Below are 16,775 nucleotides of genomic sequence, written 5' to 3'. Positions count from 1 at the left end.
CTCTTATCTCCCTGAAATCTTGACGGATTTACAAATGGTTTGGTTTCTAACAAACGTTATTAACATGGCTATAATTCTGGATGCTTTAACAAATTATGAATAATTATTCATAAGTATGCAGTGTCATAACTGCATCTCTGACGTTTATAACAAACCAAACAGTTTGACAGTTTTGGTTATTTAAAAAGTACATGCACCATTAAAACACAATGTTACGAGTGAGCGAGCTGACTGTGACAAGATGGCCGCCAGGTGCTGACGTCGACCTCCATTGGCCAGCAGCGTGGATGAGACATCTAGCCTTTATTATGTAAATGATACTATGATGGCAACAGCACCCAACAAAAAGACATTCACATACTTCCAGATCAATATGTAAGTGTAATTCTTAATTAGTTTAGGTGACACTTTAGATTAATGGTCATTAGTTAACATTAGTTAATGTATTAACTAACGTGAACTAACCATGAGCAGTACATTTGTTACTGTATTTGTTCATCTTTGTTAACGTTAATTAATATAAATACAGCTGTTCATGGTTTGTTCATGTTAGTTCACAATGCATTAACTAATGTTAACAAGATTTTAATAATGCATTAGTAAATGTTGAAATTAACATTAACAAAGATTAATAAACGCTTTGTAAGTGCAGTTCATTATTATTTCATGTTAACTAATGTAGTTAACTAATGTTAACTAATGACAATTATTCTAAAGTGTTACCTTAGTTTAATTAAGTTTAATTTTCATGGTATGTGACAGCAGCTAAAATGAAAAATATAATTCAATCAGGTAAAGCTTTAAGCATAAAAGGTTCATGGGTGTAGGTTTAATGACTTTACAAACATTTGACATATTAAATAAATATCATTCAGTGTTCAATGTGCAGCAGCTTTTCCCACATAGACCCTTTTCACAGACTTTGACTGTTTTAGCAGTCATCAATAGCGTAAAACCTGTAACGTTTTTTGTACTTTTTTTTTTTAATGTATGTACATTTATAATACTAATACTTTGTATTATATTACTTTTGTATCAAATTACAAAAAAAAAAACAAGTTACCGCTGCTGTGAGGGTGTTTCTACAGCGTCTATGGGAGTGATGGTAAAAATTAACATCTTTCTCTCTTTTCACTGCCGTTATCAATCTCTATTTTTTCCCTCTTTTTGAAAGTTGTGAAATCACTATTGTGCCTTTTTCTTTTGCTATTTGAGCAAATGGGAACATAAAAATATATTTAATGTATTCTCTCATTCACCGCTATAAAAGTTAACCCAACTATGACGACTTCCGCTCGGAGAAACCCGGAAATGTGAAAAGGGTCTATGTTCTCCCTTCCCACCTGTTACATTTATTAATTAGGGTATAATGACATTAACATTTGACTTCTACTCAGGCCAGCAAAACACCAGCACCACTGACAGATGAAGAGGAGATGGAGGAAGAATATTAAAATCCAGCAGGAAAAAGAATAAAGTATTTGTGGGAAATAAAGATGACCATAAATGCATTTAACAGCTGGTTGTGGTTATGGCATATATCTCGTACTACCATGGCATTCTTCCATTCCACACAATAATCCGTTTTCAGAAAGTGTGATGATGGGAATATGAGTGTCAGCAATGCGTCCAACCACTGGAAATCCTAAAGAAAAAATTTAATTACTAGGTTACTTCTAGAGGTTTATCAAGTGAACGTCAGGATCCTTCCTGTATAAAAGGACATGCCATTTTTGTCACTTTGACCATGTCCTCATGATGAAATATGAGCATTGAGCAAAGAATGCTTTTCTTTGCATTTTTGTCAAGTGGCAGATAATTGAACTTGTTTTAAGTAAACTTGGCTTACTTTAGATTTAGATTATCATTGTTTTATATTTGTACTTGAAATACGAAAAAAAAAGCATTTGTGCAGTTTGAATGAATGGATAAAGTATTTAAACATTGCTGGCGCTTTAAAAAGGGGAGGAGACAGAAAGAAACTCTGGGTTTACCAAAGAAAACCCAGAGTTTCCCTCATTTCAGGGTTAACATACTCAGAGTTTTCACTTAACCTCCTTTCTGAAACGGGCCCCGGTGCTGCTTTTGAGAAACTCAAAAGCATCGTGATGGAAGTCGATCGTAGTCAGAGACTATTGGTGCCAATTCAATTCTCCCAATGAGTTGAATGCTAGCTATTTTAGGCTTACGATGCTTTTGGGAACATTTTCGCACGAATCACCCACAAACGCCACCTCGCTGTGTTCTGACGAGATCCAAAAGTCATCGTTCCACCCTTTTTGTTTGACAGCAAAATCCTCCAATCGCACAACCCCAACTACACCCCATGCGTGGCGTTTTCAGGAAGTGATACTAAATGGAATTTCTGCCTTTCCCCACGTGAGCCTCCATCGAAGCACCACGCGCAGCAAGACCAAACCGGCTGCTAACGATAAGTGTATCACGTCACTGAGAAACAGCGGTGAGCGAGCTCTGGACCACAAAATAACTGCCGTACGGACGCGGCGGAGCGGATTATTCTAGTCTGTGAGTATGCTGCAATAATGTCTGTTAATAAATTTGCCTCGACTAATTTTGTCACGTGTTGAAAATACAACAATTGCAAAAGGGTGGTTTTGCAAGAGCGGCGCGTGGCAGCAGGGATGTTCTCGGGCGCGAGAGGCCCGCGCGCAGGGCTGCGTTAGCCAGTTAGCGCATCAAACTTCAGTAGCTCTTTTCTCTTCCACCCACAATAAGCCTTCTTTGAATCAAGTAGCCATTTTGTCCGATCCATTCAGTTTTTCACTGTGAACGACCCGCCTTTAAAATCTCTGACAATTCAAGCACTTCGCGCTAGCAAGCTAAAGTTGGATTCTCTTTTTCAGCAGGTCCAGACAGCGCGAGGAAGATGGCGGACGACCCCAGTGCAGCGGACAGGAACGTGGAAATTTGGAAGATAAAGAAGTTGATCAAAAGCCTTGAGGCGGCTAGAGGGTGAGGCTCGCTCTGTCAGATTCTCCATATTTGTATACAGCTGTTGAATGACAAACCATAACACATCTGGTGTGCGATTTGATTCGTTCTTTGGGGGGACCACACGCTAACCAGCTTGCTAACAGCTGTTGGAGAGAGCAGCATGGTGGATGGAGAACGAGACCGCGCATTGTACAGCTCGTTATTTCCAAAATAATGTGTTGTAGGATAAAGAGCGGGAAATGCTAAAGTATATGTGGAGTCGTTTGAAATGTCAAAACCCTTCGGGATGACGCCTTAAAACGGGCTGGTGGAGGTGACAGTGCTTTATGGGATAAATATCAGTGGTGTTTTGTATTTCTATGAAGAGATTAAGTTAGTCGGTTTTTATTTAATTTATATGTCAGATTTGATCACGGTGTGATAACGTTGTTGTTGTTGTAAGTCTTAGTGTATTATGGCGTTTTCAACCAGTCGCGATGAGGGCTTAAACGTTAGACACAGTTCAACCCCCTCAAAAAATGTACTATTTTAAACCATCGACTTTCTTTCTCTCTATATAAATATATGCATATAAAAGGTGTTATGAAATGTTAAGTGTCAGTCACCATTCATTTTATTCCATTTTTACAGTGAAAGTTAATGTTAGACATAATGACAGTCTGTTATCTTCTCTTTTTTTAAGCGACTCAATGTACTGAATATACTTTGACAAATATTCTCATAGACAGTTTAGATGTCAAGTTAGCATGATGCGTGTACACTACTGTTCAAGGGAACATGCAATTTATCAAAAGGGACAGTAAAGACATTTATAATGTTACAGAAGATTTCTATTTTAAATGCTGTTCTTTTAAGCTTCCTATTCAAAGAATACTGAACATTTATTTTATTGTGTAAAATAACAATATGCAGCACAACTGTTTTCAACATTGATGATGATAATAAGAAATGTTTCTTCAGCAGCAAATCAGCATATTAGAATGATTTCTGCAGGATCATGTGACTGAGGACTGGAGTAATGATGCTGAAAATTCAGCTTTGCCATCACAGGAATAAATTACATTTATAAGTATATTCACGTAAATAAACCCTTATTTTAATTTGTAATATTTTACAATATGTTCATAAAAACAAATCTTACTGACCCCAAACTTTTCAACGGTACTGTATGTTCATGAAAACGTCTCAGACTGTTCTATTCTCCTCTTCCTCAGAAATGGCACCAGTATGATATCCCTCATCATTCCACCCAAGGATCAGATTTCGCGTGTTGCGAAGATGTTGGCCGATGAGTTCGGCACGGCTTCGAACATCAAGAGCAGAGTCAACAGACTGTCTGTGCTGGGAGCCATTACCTCCGTACAGCAGAGACTCAAACTCTACAACAAAGGTAAAAATGTGGGTTTAGTTTTATCTAAGAGCTATTTAGCTTCTCAGATGATGGAATTGGTATGTTTAACTTTTCCAAAATGGTGCTGTTTAAACATTAAACTGGCAGTTGATACACATTTGCTGTGTGTGTGTGTGGGTACGATAGAGAGTGGCGCCTGATTTAATCTTTTCATTAGGTGTGGTCTCTCCTGATCCCCTCACACCAGTCTGCTGTTTATCTTGCAGTGCCTCCTAATGGCCTGGTGGTGTATTGTGGCACCATTGTGACCGAGGAAGGCAAAGAGAAGAAAGTAAACATTGATTTTGAGCCTTTTAAACCAATCAACACATCCTTGTATTTATGTGACAACAAGTTTCATACTGAGGTAAATCAATCAATCTATCTATCTATCTTTACATTTACACTTGGCATTAACATGCGACCTGTATCTGGATGTTGTCCACGTACTCATTCTAAAGACAATTGTAAAAGCGTTTGTGACCGGAATGTTATTTGATCTGTGTGTCTTGGTATAGAGGTAGTCGAGGACGCATTGTGATCAGATCTCAGTGTAATGTAAACGCAATCTAGCCATTGTATCCGCATTCACAGGTTGACATCATGGGAACCACTCCATGTAACTAGGTATTTTTGCAAGACACCCGAGGACAGTAGAACGTTAGCATTGTCTGTAAAGAATGCACCGTTTTCCCACCACATCTGGCAGTGATTTTTGGACCCATATGTCCTTCTACCGTTTCAATCACAGCATCTATGCAATGTAGGCCTGTTATTATTTGCAAACTCCTACTCGTTTTGAGATTTGAAACTCATAGCCCCGCCACTGAAAATAGTTTTTAAAAGAAACCCCACCACTTTGCACCAGGACTGTTTTTCAATTACAGCCTTATTTTAAATATTGTGTGGGAAACGGCTCCGATCAGTTATCCAGATACCAGTGGGTGGACAGTAATAAAGTATTTTTATTTTATTGTACTACTGTGCATTCTTCAGTATCTGTATTTTTATTTTGGGAAACTTACTTCACTACATTCCAAAGCATACTTTTTACTCCACTACATTTCGGAAAAACATGTCATTCCTTGTTATTTTGAACTGAAGAAATCGCCCCCTTCTCAGAGATGCAATTGCGGTGTGTGATTCGTTAACAAGCTGATTATTTTCATTTAGATCAGTTTTCTTTCAAATGATCTGGTCAGAGGCAAGTGTTCAGTTAGGGGCAGTTAGTTGTGGCCTAATGGTTAGAGAGTCGGACTTATAACCCAAAGGTCGCTGATTTGAGTCTCAGTACCGGCAGGAAATGTAGGTGGGGGGAGTGAATGAACAGTGCTCTCTTCCACTCTCATTACCTAACCAGTCGCTCCCCGAGCAGCACGGCAAAAATGGCTGCCCACTGCTCTGGGTGTGTGTTCAATACTCTCTGCAGTGTGTGTGTGTGCACTTGAATGGGGGAAATGCAGAGCACAAATTCCGAGTATGGGACACCCAGTTTTTCATATTCATTAACTAGATTGTGGCAGCCTGCCACGGTTTCATAATGAAGATATACCGAAGATATATTTAAACTTCTCACATAATACATCTTTAACAGCGTAATATGGCTTTATCCTCTAATCGCAGCAAAAGGCTGTGGCTAAATAAGTCTGTTTGCGCTGCACATTTCAAAGCAAACTGCGCACTTAGCTCACACGATCAACTCGTAATAATAACTTGCCAAAATAAAAGCTCAAGGCTTTTTCTCTTGCAAGTGTAGAAATTAGGGGTGTGACGAGATGTGATGAGAATTTGTCGTCGAGTCAAAAACTGTCTCATGATATCACCATGATGGGAGTTTTGCTTTTTTAAAATATAATTTAATTATTATGTAATTTTAATTTGATTGTAAACGTCTGCTCTTCTCACCCAGCACGAGCTGCAGACACACACAGTGCAGCAGGAATCAGTTCACTGATCACATGATGAGAGTAAGGTGAGATGATTGACAGGACCAGAGCCTGATAGAGTGTCTGATAAATGTCTAAACTGTGTCTACACCGGACGCGAGCGACATGACAAGACCGTATAACCCATTATAATCAGAGATGTTGTCTACACTGGATGATCAGCTAGAAGCTGTCTACACTGGACGCTAGGGCTGTGTATCACCAACAATGTCACGATACGATACGCATCACGATACTGAAGTCACGGTACGATACATATCACGATATGGATCAATTTGGAATTAAATTTCTTTTGAGCAGAGTTTAGTAACAGTAATATCTGTAAATTGAACAACCAGTGTTATAACAGTTGGGATAACTGAAAGACTATTTTGTTTTTGTCATTAAAAAAAACTATTTAAATTAAATGAATACATTTTCACAAAAAAAAGGAAAGGCTTGGTTCAATATTGATTATTTTGGATATATATCAGGTACAATACATGGCAAATTTTGGAATGTAAAACAAATCTAGCAAAAAATCTAAAATCTAAAACAAATTTGAGAAAACAAATCTCTCAACTAATGCTGTAAACTATGGGAGTCAGTTGTACTATAATATTAAAGGTAAAAATGAACTGATTTGTACAAATACTTAAATTACACTAAATTACATTGTTTTTTTTAATAATAATAAAGTTATAATATTAACTTTACAAATTACATAATCATATACCTATTTTTTGAAATATAAACATCTAAATTGTGGCTGTCATAAAAACTTGCCAGATTAATTCAAACATGCATTAAATATTGAAGAACATTAAAAATTACAATGAATTTGGAATATGGTGCATATATTTAGCAAAATGCTCCTCTAGAGTCAATTATTCTGGCTGACTAATGAGTTTATGGACACTGGAAATGTTTTTTAAATGTGACGTTACATGACATTGATTACAAGCTGTTTTACTGACCCCTTTCTGCATTTGAAACACAGCGATTCCATGTGACATGATACGGGTTTCGGTAAATTTTACTGTATCTTTTAACACGCGTTCAGATGTTCATTCATGTTTATTTTGCGCTGTAACTGATATTAAGTAATAAGGCGGAAAAAAATATCTGTTCACGTGCGCTGTGCGCGGCCGCTTCTGATTTATATAAATAGTAACAAAGCACAAACAGTATTGCATTTAATGGATGTGAGGCGCTCTGCAATGTTCCGTTCATTCATTAACTGAAAACCTCTTCTCTGTTTTGAATGTCTTGCACTGCTGCACGCGTCTCGTTGATTACATTCAAAAGCACACAGTATCGATACGGCAGCTGCTGTATCGATACGCGCATCGTCAGGAGTTCATGACGATGGATCGTTGTATCGATATTCTGAGCACAGCCCTACTGGACGTGACAAAGTGACCGTTGCAAAGCATTTGTCCTTCATGTCAGTACGTCATAAATAGAACGAGGCATCGGTTTACTGTCGGGATTTGTCATGTCGCGTCACGCCGCATCCAGTGTAGACAACATCACTGATCACTCGCGTCCGGTTTAGACAGTGTTATCTTGTAGAATGTGCGCTCAACACCGCCGCTCCAGAGTATGTGCGATCGCGAATTGAAAGCAAAAGTAAATGTGAGCTCCCTGATTTGCGCAAATTAGGCTACATACAATAGCCTGTTTCTCAATATAAAATCTATCTTATGCTGGGCTGTGTAGTTGTAACCACCTCTGTCTCTGCTTTGCTCTCTGTTTGCACTTTGAATATTGAGAGAGTACTTTGATTAAAAAGTTTTTTGTTGTTGTTATTTATACTTATTTCTGTGTTCAATTTGTGAACAGTTGAATTAGGAGCTCGCACATAGCCCTAATCAGACAGAACGTTCTGTAAGCTTATAATTCATGTACAGTAAGGTCTGAAGAGACTCGTGTGAAATCCTACAGGAGAGCAGCCAGTCAGTTGAATTTGTAGCAAAACCTTTAACAGTGCTTGAGTATTGCTGTCTTTCAATGCATAGGATAATTCATACTCGGAAAGTAGAACTGAAATGACATTCATTACAAGATGACTAGTTAAAATATTTCAACATGCACCTGCAGACTTTCTTTCCAGTCATGAATTCGATCATGATTTCATAAAAATACTGTCCAAAAATCTTGTCTCGTCTCGTCACACCCCTTGTAGAAATTAGAAAAAAAAGTATTATAATTCACAGACTGTAGTGTAAAGTAAAACAATATAATTGTTCGGCTTCCTAATACACCAGTGTGATATGTAATGTAGACACAGACACTATATCACAACTAAAAGAGTCCCCTGACTCTAAAGTTCAGGTACCATTATTCATATACCATTATAAGTCAATTCACCATTTTTTTTTGGTGATGCATTTTTTTTTCTCTGATAAATTTAAACACTGAACATGGGTTTTTAACTTTCAAGGTGCACCAGATTGATGAATTTAACTTTAAAATTGACAAATTTCTTGCTGTGGGGTTGAGGTCCACAAAAAGTAAGTTAAGAATGCTGAATTGTAGGATTCTTGTAAATGACAATCATATTTAGGTCACAACTGTCATTTATTTGTGAACTAAATCTGCTATAAAAGGGCCAGCTGTTTAAGCCCATGGAAATGCTTGAATGAGGTCGTGTCCACATTTGTGTATTATTGTCTGAAGGGGGAAGGTTTTATTGGCCGTGTCCTGAATGGCCGATCTGCTTTTTTGGATCACGGTGATCGCATGTTAACGCTAAGTGTAAACGCAGTCTGTCTGTCTGTCTTTATCTAGCTAGCTATCTATATATCCTAATCTAATCATAACAGCTATTATAATTTGTTTTATTTTCACAGGCTCTAACGGCTCTGCTGTCAGACGACAGCAAGTTTGGCTTCATTGTGATTGATGGTAGTGGTGCCCTGTTTGGGACTTTACAAGGCAACACAAGGGAGGTGCTGCACAAATTTACTGTGGACCTGCCCAAAAAACACGGTAAACATGTCTTCAAATTGCTTGCTGGGACTCCTTATGTTCTTTTACAGAATTTTATAATTCACCCCCTTGTTTCCTCTAACCTTTCTTTAGGTAGAGGAGGACAGTCCGCTCTTCGATTTGCACGTTTGAGGATGGAGAAGAGACATAACTATGTGCGTAAAGTAGCGGAGACGGCTGTGCAACTCTTCGTGTCCAATGACAAGGTCAACGTGGCAGGACTGGTTCTTGCTGGGTCAGCTGACTTCAAGACGGAGCTCAGCCAGTCAGACATGTTTGATCCGGTATGTTTTACATTTACATTTATGCATTTAGCAGACGCTTTTATCCAAAGCGACTTGCAACTGATTTCTTAGCATCAAATGATTTGCAAACTTAATTCCGATTTATGGTTCTTTTCTGACTTTGGTTCTTCTGCACATGTAGCGGTTACAAGCAAAGGTTCTCAAGCTGGTTGACATATCATACGGAGGAGAGAACGGTTTCAACCAGGCCATTGAGCTCTCAGCGGAAGTGCTCTCCAATGTCAAGTTCATCCAAGAAAAGAAACTAATAGGTAGTTAATCCAAGAAGCATTTACAGGCTTAATAAAGGTGATAGACATGCTGGGAACATTTTTTGTGGCCTAAAACACTGGGCTTTCAGCAATTTTATGGTGTTATTTCCCCTTGTGTGGTGACTTGTGTGTCTCTGATTTCAGGCCGATATTTTGATGAGATCAGTCAGGACACAGGGAAGTATTGTTTCGGAGTTGAAGACACACTCAAAGCGCTGGAAATGGGAGCGGTGGAGATTCTTATAGTTTACGAGAACCTGGACACTATGCGTTACGTCCTACGTTGTCATGGAGAAAATACTACACCAGAAAACGGTATGCGCACCCTCGCTCCTGTACGTGCAATTTCACAATGTTTGCAAAATATAAAAGGATTCCTTTCTCACTTTTTTATACTTTTTAATCAGATGAAAAGATACTTTATCTGACACCAGAGCAGGAAAAGGACAAGTCTCATTTCACTGACAAAGAGGTAAGTAAAACCATGATAACTGCAGATTATTGTTTTTTTTTTTATTATAAAAAGAAGTGCAGATTCTCCAATGGCTGGAACTCTTTCCCCTGAGTGACTTTGTGGAGTTTAAGGGCCTTACTCAAGCAAACATTGATGATCTCATGTCTTGAAATGAGACCAGCAGCTTTTGAGTTGTAAACCCTTGATCTTTAAGGCCCCCATATACTCACGGCAAAGTTTTTTTTTTTTTTTTTTGTAGCGATGCACTAGAATCAGGGGTGTCCAAAGTCGGTCCTGGAGGGCCACTGTCCTGCAGAGTTTAGCTTGCTCGACACACCTGTCTAGAAGTTTGATCAGGTGTGTTTAATTGGGGCTGGAGCTAAACTCTGCAGGACAGTGGCCCTCCAGGAGCAGGATTGGACACCCCTGCACTAGATGACCTACTTTGGGTTCCCTAAAGAACCGTTCTGTGAACAGTTATCAAGATAAATTATGTTCTTAGTGTGAAGAACATTTTAATGATCTGAAGAACCTTTTTTCTATTATAAAGACCCCTTTGTGCAATGGAAAGTTTGTTAAAGGTTCTTGGAATCATTGATTTCAAGAAAGAACCTTTTATATGAACCATTATATTTAAGAGTGCAGAACATTTTGTAATTCGATTTTTCAATTCAACATTTCACTTTTCGTGATGCTGATAACTAAAGAAGAAAAATGGGTTCAACTTTTATTTTATTTTTTAACTTGTTTCATTAAGTGACATAATTACATGTACTTACTAGAGTAACATAACAGTACATTATGCATAATTACTAGTAACTAAGCTTAAACCAAGTCCTAATTGTAAACCTATAGTATGGGAAAGTTATGGAATTTTAAAATGGCAATTTCCAGGCCTGGAACCCAACCCAAAAGTTGTGGGAATTTGTTTCACAAATATCTGTTTAAAAGAAAAAAAGCTTAAATGATTAGTTCACTCAAAAATGTTCTGGTAATTTACTCACCCTAGTGTTAATTTTGTCACCTATTTTTAATTTAGTTTAAGTCTTGTGCGAAATGTCCTTGTTAGTTTTAGTCATATTTAGTCATTCACATATCTTTTTTTGTCAGTCAAGTTTTAGTCGACTAAAAGTCTCGTCATTTTAGTCTAGTTTTAGTCAAAGGAAAACTCAATATATTTTGTGGCAAAATAAGTTACATAAAATATATATAACCTTCATAATGTTTGTGCCACAACACCATAGCTAACTGGTTGATTTAGAGCATAGATGCCTAAAATCAGCATTAGTTTATGAGACGATGGGCACAAATATTGATTTCGATCTTGATTCAGTATGAATTCATATGTATATAGCCTATTGTACATTATAAGGAAAAATAAGTTTGCCTTTTAGCACTATTTTAAACTTTTTTGGGGTTATATTATATTTGCTTGCATTCTTTACTATTCACTATTATTAACATTTCAAAATTTCACAAATAAGTAAGCAGTTATGATCTGCAATACTTTTCTGAGCAACTAGACTATATGTATATTTATTAAAGAGCCATACAGACACCCAGTGGGTAATGGCATTACAAGCGAGAAAAATTTTTTCCAGCCACAAAATGGCTCTAATTTGCCTCTTTGCTTTGGAATTCTCTTTTTTAACCTTAATTAATACACTAATTATAATATAAATAATACAAATACTAGAAGAAAAAAACCAAAACAATGGTAAGGGAAACACTGCTGAGAGCTAAATACAAGAAAAACATTAACATTAATGTTAACAATGTTGCATCTCTACCACTCTCCATAATAAAATGATACTGTGAATGTGGCTGACGTAATAATCAATGCACACTATGCTGTAGGCTACTGTTTACCAAAAATTGCTGCAAACACCTGTATAGTGAAGCTGTTGTGTAACTTGCGCGGCTTAAGCCATTCAAATGTATTGACACAGCACTAGAAATATTGAGCGCTCCGGGAACCACGTGACCGCGCGCGCTGCTGCGAGATGACAGGCTTGCAGCAACAGGAGGAGTATGAGAGAGACCTGTAGCCTACTCGAGCAACAGCGCGAACTCTTTCGGAATATTTTGAACAGCTGAATATTCTATCTCATGATGAAAAAGTAGAGACGATTGTAGACGAAAATGAAGAGAGATTTTATCTTAGTTTTTATTTTATGCAAAACATTTTAGTCTTGTCCTTTTTCGTCAACAATAATGCATGTTAATTTAGTCTTAGTCAGAGTTTTTGGACATTCGTGCAGTCTCGTCTTCGTCATGGAAAAAAAGGTTGTTGACGAAAATATTTAGTCTCGTCTCATCTTACGAAATTAACACTAACTCACCCCCATGTTATCCAAGATGTTCATATCTTTTTTTCTTCAGTCTCCATATAGTGGACCAATGGGTTGAAGGTCCAAATTGCAGTTCAATGCAGCTTCAAAAGGGCTCCAGGTGAGGAATAAGGGTCTTGTCTAGCAAAACGATCAATCATTTTCTAAAAAAAATTTGTAATAAAAATGAATCTACTTATTACCACAAATGCTCATCTTGCACTAGCTCTGCGGTGCGTGTCCACGACTTCATGCATTATGTAATCACATCGGAAAGGTAATGCGTGACGTAACATGAACGATCGTTTCACTAGATAAGACCCTTATTCCTCACCTGGAGCCCTTTTGAAGCTGCATTAAAACTGCAATCAGGACTTTCAACCAGTGCCCGTTGAATTCCACTACATGGAGAAAAATCCTGTAATGTTTTCCTCAAAAACCTTAATTTCTTTTTGACTAAAGAAAGACAGACATGAACATCTCGGATGATGTGGGGGGTGAGTAAATGATCAGGAAATATTAATTCTGGAGTGAACTAATCCTTTAATCAGGGCCTGAATGTATGTTAGATGAGTAGATGAATCCACACAAAATCCGATCAAATCACTAGTTTGAAAAGTGATTATACTGCCTCTCTCGCTCTCTCATTCAAGCGATTTTAAATGAAAATGTGTATCAAGTGTTGGATCTGTACATTCACCTCATGCACCTTTTTTGTGTTTTTAATTTGCTCTGTAACCAATGTGTGCCGATGTATTGGGGCTGGACGATTAATCACAGTAATCAAACCTGAAATTCAGAACCTCTAACTGATTACTTTTTTTCCATGTCTGTTATTTTGGTTTTTAATCCAGTTAATACCTAACCCCTTAAAAAAAAAAAAAAAAAATGATACTACTGCATGTGGTCACTTGACTCCGCCCTGTCAAGTCAGTGGTATTGAAGAAACACTTCCACACGCAGACAGCGTCCTCATGAAAGTGTGTCAATTGTATGTTTTTAACCTGTTAGCCTGCACCCCCACTTTTGAGAAATCCCAACAAATGGCATACCGGGACTAAAACGGATACAGTTCATGAACCCTTTGCACTAAAAGCATAAGTATGGTCTCGTAGGGCACCAAGTGCTGAGGGGGCACCACAAGAAGACCCGTTGTTCTGAGTGGGTCACGGAGTGCCTGAGAAAAATGCATCGTCCCGATTCAGTATCTGCGGTCAGATGATATGTTGTAAGGCTATATGTCTATTTCACCTTAGAAAACCGAACTTTCATGTCCTGTCAGCCGTTATACTGTGCTTGTAGCGCATGCTGTATATCACTTCATATATTAAGCGCAAGAGAAACTACGATCATGCAACGTAAGTCATGAAACAAAAGGAAAGTACCAATAAATCACATAACCGGATTTGCATGCCTTCTGTGCTAATCAGGAGTAGTCATATGATTCATTAACAGTTAATGTTGTGTATTTGCCAAGGTAACTTATAGGCCTATTTATTCATCATCAGTATTAGTCATATTCATACAATTTGTGTGTTTAATAGGCTAAAGTGGGACATTACTTCGTTTTTTTTTTTTTTTTTCGATAAAAAAAACAAAATTGTATAACAAGTCTAGACTAGTCTACAGTGGAGGCATTGATTTCATTTTAGTTTACTCAGGTTTGCTAACTGCTCTAAAGAAAACGTGAAGCCAATGTATAAAGTTAATAAAGATAAAATGAATAAGTTAAATTATTGTTGTTGTTGTTATTATTAGGTTAAAAGTGAATCTAGTGTTATTATTGCTGGTGCCCTGCCATGAACCCTGACCCACAGCAAACAGAACCGAACCGTGGCTCAAAAACCGTGATGTGAACCGAACCGTGGCATTGGTGTGTCGTTACACCCCTACTCATTAATGCATTAAAATAACTGTAGGCCTACTCTCACGGTGCGAATTTATTAAAAAAATAAATCCCACCTTTTAATAGTCAAGCATATTTACAGTACAAACCTTGTCGGTGAACTATGAGGGCAAAAAAAAGCCAAAACAAAATAATCGTTCATTAATCGTAATTGAGGTTTTGATTTTAGGTCATATTGTCCATGTGTAATGTTAACGGTACCGTATATATTTGTTTTAGACGGGTCAGGAGCATGAGCTGATCGAGAGCATGCCACTGCTTGAGTGGTTTGCCAATAACTACAAGAAGTTTGGGGCCACGCTGGAAATTGTTACAGACAAAAGTCAGGAGGGCTCGCAGTTTGTGAAAGGCTTCGGAGGCATCGGTGGTAAGCACTCTCCACAGATTACGATTTGTTATGAAATGTAAAAAAAATTATCAATATCATTTTTTTTTTCTTTTCTTTTTTTTTCTTCAGGAATCTTGAGGTACCGGGTGGATTTCCAAGGCATGGAGTACCAGGGGGAGGATGATGAGTTCTTTGATTTAGATGACTACTAGGTAGTCGGGACTTGCGCAAAAAATTCAGTATAAGATTCCCCACCCCCCCTTCACCTAACCCGGGAACGGCAGGGGAGCGAAGGAGATCGAATCAGCAGGAGGGAGAATAAGAATTTGAGAAGATGGCGGATGGTCTGCGTGTCCCTGGCTTTAGAATGCAGCGACTCCATCTCTGGACTGGAAGTGGCAGAGTTTTCTCCTCTCCACTAATAAGCAGGTCATCGCAACAGCATGGCCGTGGCCCGTCTGCCTGTCCTGCCTCAGCTCTTCACAAAACACTCTAGGCTTTCAGATCTACTTTTTCTTCCCTTCTAATCTCACTCCTTTCTTCTTTTTGCCTCTCCTTTTATAATGGCATCTGCTGCTGCTGTTGTATTTTATTCAAATGTATTATATTTTCTTTTATTCAGTGTATGAAGAAAGCAGTAGCAAACTATTAGATCAGTACTGCTTACCTAGCCACCTCAAGCCCATTGCCAGGCCTGCGTTTTAATTTCCTGGTTAGCCCAGACTTGATTTGTTGCCTTGTTTCTGCTGTAAACCAGTGTGGTGGTGATGCACTCTGAGCCAGCGGTACACCCTGCTCCTCCCATCGCATTGTGCCCACGTTGAGGCGTGTCTTGCTCTCAAATGGACCATATTAGTAACGGGACCCATCCTTCCATGAAGACGGAGAATCGTCATTTACAGTACATTTCCCTCACTTGTTTTCCTCAGCCCCCAGGAGATGCTACTTCTCGAAAATAAACTATACGAGTGCCTGAATTTTGCAGTTTGCGAGATGTGAGCACAGTGTACCAGCATCTGGACCGTAACTTCAGCCTCCTGCTGTTTCAGAACACAAAATCTTAGTTCAAGCCTTCAGCACTCATTGGTATATGACGGCTTTACCGGCAGAACACATGCATGGGAATGTCCTTTCAGCCCGATTGTGGGGTGGGGTGGGGTTGGGGGTTGGGAGGGTTACTGTGTTAACTGTGATGTGTGAGTGAGTATACGTCAGTTTGGCGGTTTAATTCCCTTTTAGAAGTCGCACCCCTGAGCCTGTGACCTGCCACAGACTACAAGCCTCTTCTTTCCATTTTGTCCAGTCATATTTTAATAGCAGATTGGTTTTTAGAAAGACGAGCTGCAAATCAAGGATGCTTTGGACCTTTAACAATTATGGCATGGTTGATGTTCTGACGTCTACTAAAACGAACAAATAACCCAATAATGTAATAGGAGAGAAGAAAAAAAATTCCAAAAAACGGGCCAATGTGTTAGCATATATTATGTTGTATATTTTCATTTTCTTTTATCCATCACTATTTTGTATAAATCATTTGTTACATCTGGACACAGACATTAAACGTTCTCATTGTTTGCAAATTGCACTTATAGCTTGTTTATTTTTGCAAAGCTATTTTATGTTAAGTTGAATGAGTTTTATAGGTTCAAAGTTTGAAAAAGTTTATTTTGCCTGCTAAATTAACACGTGCATGTTGAGGAGGAAGTCAATTATGAGCAATTTAAAGGGAAAGTGAAGGTTATTTGTGTTTTGTGCATTCCGAATTCCTGATGCATTAGTTTAAAAATTGGTTTCGATCTATTTAATGGTTCTGGCATAGTTGTCACCAGCATACAATCAGACATATTCTTAATATGTGAATCACTGGGGATAACCCCATTCTTTACCCTAGCACCAGCCGGCAGCCAATAGCTGTTCGTTTTACAAACCGGACA

At 38.2% G+C, this 16,775-nt stretch overlaps 1 protein-coding gene across 13 annotated transcripts; it reads left to right on the top strand.

The window, feature by feature from the left end:
- The first annotated feature begins 2,346 nt into the window (after positions 1 to 2,346).
- Positions 2,347 to 16,421, top strand: etf1b (eukaryotic translation termination factor 1b). Of its 13 annotated transcripts, none has more exons than XM_079803808.1 (12): positions 2,352 to 2,526; positions 2,865 to 2,973; positions 3,949 to 4,034; positions 4,170 to 4,345; positions 4,573 to 4,712; positions 9,126 to 9,264; positions 9,358 to 9,548; positions 9,691 to 9,820; positions 9,965 to 10,135; positions 10,228 to 10,292; positions 14,730 to 14,877; positions 14,968 to 16,421. In XM_079803808.1, the coding sequence occupies exons 4-12, from the start codon at positions 4,183 to 4,185 to the stop codon at positions 15,048 to 15,050; spliced, it is 1,230 nt and encodes a 409-aa protein (XP_079659934.1). In that variant the 5' UTR covers positions 2,352 to 2,526; positions 2,865 to 2,973; positions 3,949 to 4,034; positions 4,170 to 4,182; the 3' UTR covers positions 15,051 to 16,421. The 13 variants fall into 13 exon arrangements, with proteins under 13 accessions (XP_079659923.1, XP_079659934.1, XP_079659924.1 ...); XM_079803798.1 differs by having other exon boundaries at positions 2,373 to 2,526; positions 3,919 to 4,024; XM_079803809.1 differs by having other exon boundaries at positions 2,378 to 2,526; positions 3,916 to 4,024.
- The last annotated feature ends 354 nt before the right edge of the window (positions 16,422 to 16,775 follow it).

The sequence above is a fragment of the Gobio gobio genome (assembly GCF_949357685.1).
Source record: "Gobio gobio genome assembly, chromosome: 22".
Classification (NCBI taxonomy): domain Eukaryota; kingdom Metazoa; phylum Chordata; class Actinopteri; order Cypriniformes; family Gobionidae; genus Gobio; species Gobio gobio.
This window is presented reverse-complemented; position numbering and strand designations above follow the sequence as displayed.